This window comes from Palaemon carinicauda, chromosome 4, assembly GCF_036898095.1.
Source record: "Palaemon carinicauda isolate YSFRI2023 chromosome 4, ASM3689809v2, whole genome shotgun sequence".
NCBI classification, from domain to species: domain Eukaryota; kingdom Metazoa; phylum Arthropoda; class Malacostraca; order Decapoda; family Palaemonidae; genus Palaemon; species Palaemon carinicauda.
The window spans coordinates 89,378,514-89,383,513 of NC_090728.1; the positions used below are offsets into that span (position 1 = coordinate 89,378,514).

At 36.0% G+C, this 5,000-nt stretch overlaps 1 protein-coding gene across 2 annotated transcripts in view; it reads right to left on the reverse strand.

Annotated features, from left to right (window-relative positions):
* LOC137640052 (uncharacterized) overlaps nt 1-5,000 on the reverse strand; it is a 6,314-nt gene that overhangs the window by 833 nt on the left and 481 nt on the right. The window contains exons 1-3 of one of the 2 annotated variants that reach the window (XM_068372443.1): nt 4,990-5,000; nt 2,896-3,414; nt 1-2,572 (exon numbers count right to left, since the gene is read on the reverse strand). The exon at nt 1-2,572 is cut by the window's left edge and continues 833 nt beyond it; the exon at nt 4,990-5,000 is cut by the window's right edge and continues 481 nt beyond it. In XM_068372443.1, coding sequence (XP_068228544.1) covers nt 2,463-2,572; nt 2,896-3,414; nt 4,990-5,000 — 640 coding nt within the window. In that variant the 3' untranslated portion in view covers nt 1-2,462. Of the gene's footprint in view, nt 2,573-2,890; nt 3,415-4,989 lie in introns of both variants that reach the window. The other variant, XM_068372442.1, reaches the window with a different exon arrangement.

Below are 5,000 nucleotides of genomic sequence, written 5' to 3' on the forward strand. Positions count from 1 at the left end.
AACAAATAAAAATAGAATATGCAGAAGACAAGCAAAGCTCTGTCTTCCATATTATCTCTTTATCACTCTTATCAGCTTTGATGACCGAGAACAGACGGCAGAGAACGATCTTGGGAAGATAAATGAACACTGACATGTACAGTCGAATTTAAAAGTTTTGTGATACACTCTTAGGTTGCTGAACCTAACGCGCACTCTACACAAGGAAGGTAATGGCCTTTGAATGTCAACAGACTACTGGATGTGACCGAACCAAGATGATCTGGATTTGGATTTAAAACGTTGGTCATGTGGACCGGTGTCGTGACATGGCAGGTCATTGAACACTCAAGTGCAACGGGGTAGAAAACCCGCACTTGCACTGAGAAAGGGTGAATTAGAAGGCTAAAAAGTGGTAGCAGCTAACGGCCAAAGAAAATAATAGATCGAAATGATGCCATAATGAAAGATTTTGGGATTCTAAAATATAAGAATATTTGCATCGAACTAAAGGTAAACTCGATCGTAATTCTACCGTGTTCATGGGAAATAATAATACAATTAATATTATACACAGCACCAAATGTTCTCTACTGCTTAAAATGAAAGACTTATTTATCTTTATCTAAACCTAAACTCACTCACTCTCTCTCTCTCTCTCTCTCTCTCTCTCTCTCTCTCTCTCTCTCTCTCTCTCTCTCTCTCTCTCTCTAAGCAACAGAGGCAGCTTCGTTTGTACAATGAATCAATATCAAAATGGCAATGATCAACGGACATTATCATTTAGGGCATCTTAATCTACCATTACACTTAATTGTCTTTTAATTTACCTTACTTAAAATAAAGGTCATAGAGATTGTTGGAAAAAAAAGGTCACAGAAAGGCAATGTAAAGGGCAATTCTTTTTTGAAAGATCGCTCAGAAATAAGGGAACTATTTTCATGCACATTCAAGTCGATCTTATAGGAATTACAAAACACAATTTACATCTATGTACAATAGATCTGGCAGTGACTCAAGAAGGTGGGGCTTCGCTGCAGAGAATCAACAGAAAGATTGAGAAATTAAATAATCAAAGGATTAGCAGTAATGAACATGCAGCGGACATCCCATTGAAAGACTGGTAGCTTCTGTAAAGCCTAAGAAAATATGCAGATGTTGCGAATGGAATCTCATTACATGCAGTCCGGGAAAGAAAAAACCAAACTCTTTTACCATTGCATGAAAATTGATAAAAAATTAGAAAAATTAAAGTGAACCGTTACAATCTTTTATAATTTCAATGTCAACAGCTGAATTTTTTTTTTTTTTTTTACTTAATTCAAGACACAACAGAACGGAATTCAGATGCGTGAGCATTCTTTAAGAAATGAAATAATTATGCTCAGTATAGCTGTCGCCTACTGTCTGCCGAAAGACTTGATAACTTAACAATGCAAAAAATTATTAAATTAATCCATATTAACTTGAAGAAACTTCCCCAACACCCAATAAACTTTCACTCGCAAATTTGATATTATAAATGAAAAATGCTTAACAGTGTTACTGTTTCTTTACACATAATGAAAGATATGAGGGTAGTGGCAGATGAATATTTCTAGATCTTAATTTCTATCCAGTTACCTTATGATACAATCAGAAACTTATGTTATAAACTGAGACTGGTCATACTCGGCACTCAAGAATGCGGTAATTCCCGCCTCCTCTTTTTAATACATTATGTTCAATACTAAAAGAGGAATTCAATCCTTCCATTCTATTTACAGCTATAGGCAGGAGAAAAACAGTAGTCCATGATGTACTTCTAGTCCACAGTTGCCCAACTCAGCAACCCTCTGGTCCAAGGTAAACCCAACTCTGCAACCTTTTGGTCAAGAGTTTTACCAACTCAGTAAGCCCGTGGTTCACAGTAGCCAAACTCTATAACCTTGGGATTCACGGCAGCCCAACTCGGTAACTCTCTAGTCTAGTTTCCAAACTCCGCAACCCATATTTCACAGTAGCACAACTTAGTAACTCGACCCTGTTACTAAATCTACGCTACTTTTCACAATTTCTTTCGTCCTTTTGATTAAACTCTTTAATGATGTCCTGATCACACAGGCAACTCACTCACTTCTACCTTTCCCTTTTATTATGCCTCCTTCCTGCCTTTCCTTGAAAACATCAATTCCGAAAAGACAAAAATATTTGGAGATTTACTGGCCATTGTGAGATCTTGCTATAATACAGAAACCTTTCCACAGCAAAAGGTTTGATTCTGAAAGACACGTGGCAAAAGGCAAAAGCAAATGATTTTCATCACGCAAGCAATTGCCGTTTTGATGAGCAACAGCAAATTTAATCTTTTTTGAAAAGTAACAGCAAAGCAGAGCACTTTACTATCCTGGTGGGTATCGGCATTTGCCATTTTGGGTGACCGAAACACGACAAAGGAGGGTGCCCTTGCTTCTAGCAAACTCCTTCAGGATCATCGTAGTTTGTTAATCAATCTCCACCAGATTAGGCATAGAACGGACACGGAAAGACACCTTGTAAAGGCGCCTGGAAATGCCAAGCTCAGCATCGGGGATTGTTTGTTTTTCTTCATAACCTGTGAAGGAAGCAACGGAAATGACATTAACGACCGAAGATTAATGATTAACTGCTATAACTTGATCCTCATATCCATAAGGGATAGTCAAGAAATTTGGATAACAGGATTACCCTTATAAATTGAATTATATATCAAAGTTTAACTTAAAAATGCAGGTAATTAACATGATATAAAGAGAACAGAATTGATTGGCAACGTTATCACAAAGGAATTTCGCAAATCTTTAGTTCAGTTCTATTTCAGGATATACAAAAAAAAAAAAAAAAAAAAGGTAACTATTTCAATTATAGTCAAAATCAACGCTCTGAGACTTACCTTACCATGGTCTAATTGAAACCGGTCAGCTATCTTCCGAAGGTCCCTTCCAACCGAGCGAAAGTCCCTCTCTTCAGACGTTTCGTTCTCCGTTGTAGTAGAATCTGAATCTCCGCTGCGGACATCCTGGCGCAGTCGACCACAAGGAGGGACCTCCCACAAGAAGCGTGGAAGATCGGAGTGACTCGATTGACAATCCGGCCGGTGCTGGAAACCGGGGTGATATAAATCAGGGTTGTGACTGGCGGAGTTCCAGACCCCGTGTGCACCAGCCACTTCGTCGCCCTCTCCTTGTCTCTCCCATATTTCATGGTAAGAGCTGTTCCTGTCCAAAGTGCGGACGAAGCAGTTTGGCTGACTCAGTTCATAAGATGTCTTTGTTCCAGTGCTGGAAGTCATTCGACGAGAGTCTCGGTGGCACCCGCTGCTGTTGCCGGAGGGGAAGAAGGGTAATGAGGCCGCCCTTCGGAGCGGAGACGGAGGAGGAGTGTTGCTCAAGACGAGGTCAGGCAGCGGAGGGAAAACTGGAAAGATCAAATAACTCCATATTTCTCTTGTTTTTTTTTTTTTTTTTTTTTTTTTTTTTTCCTTAATGCTCATATACTATTTACATAAACACCTATGTTGTTGTCTTAGTTTAGAATTACTTGATTTTGCCAATGATTACCAAAGAATATTTAATTAATAAACGAACTTGGCATTCATTCCATGGTGATTGAAAACTCAAGGATTAAGCCTGAAAACAAAGCTTTTTATCTTTATTAATTTGCGATGGTAAATTTGACATTTTGTTAAAGGGAGAATAAGCTTCCTTATACGAATTAGATAACAATTACGCGATATCAGGATTTACTAAGTTTCTGGAATTTCTATAATTTCGACTATTTAATCATCTTTTCACCTTATATGGAGACCGATAAAATATAATTTTAGTAAAGTTATAAAAACAAGATTTTCTCAAAATTCTGAAATTCTCTGATATTATTGTGATAATGCCGACTTGCGATTTTATACATCGACAAAATGCTGAATTACCGACTGTGTTTGTTGACAACCATAAAACTTGAACTTCATCTATCCAAAAACCTAATTATACACTATCAACCATACATTTGAACAGACAAATAAGACTAAACATTTGTAGGGTAATTGGTATAATATAACAATTAAGGTTACTGGTTTTGTAAAAGTGAGACTTGTTTAGGTAAGAGACGCTTTAATGAATTCGGTGTTCTTAGAAATAAGTATATTAAATTGATCTAGATTTAGAGAATTATGCATTCTTTAAAGCTATCTTTAAAAAAAAAACATACATTACTAATGATTAAGGTTTTAAGATTTTCAATAACAACAACAACAATAATAATAATAATAATAATAATAATAATAATAATAGATCGCTAATACCGATAACAATAAGAGGACAAAGCTTAAGTCTCTGGGCATAAATCCCAAAGCGGAAGTCTCATCAATTGCCGTCACTGTTTCAACAGGTGAATCTCTGACAGGGAGACAGCTCTACGCTGCTCGTGCTGTATTTTATCTATAAAGGGGGCAATTTACGTAGGGCACACTCGGATGTAGAGATGTTTAATATTTTAAGACTGCATTATATACAGTATATACTATATATATATATAAAAAAATCAATGATATACAATGTAACTGGTCACTTTCGGGTGACACCTGTTATTTCAAGTATCGCAATAGATTATTTAAAGTGTGATCATATTTAAGCAATGTCGATGATGTATTACTATATAAGTGAAAATATTATGATTACTCTTACGACGATTATTTTATACAAGTAGATAAAGAGAAAATATCTTCCGAGCTTCTTGCTTTATTTGTGGATTCCTAAATATTTCTTATGACCTTCAGCGTGAGGTCATGAATCGTATCACAGAAACATAACTGAAATCGATCGAAATTTTCCCTATACAATATCAAACTGACACCCACGTATAATTAAAAAGAAAAAAAAAACATGAGTTCAAAATTAAACAAAGTCAAAATCAAGCAAATCTAATATAGCATCAAATAATATATATATAAATACAATTAAATTAGTTTCAACTGAAAACATTAATTATATTCACCATTGAAATTT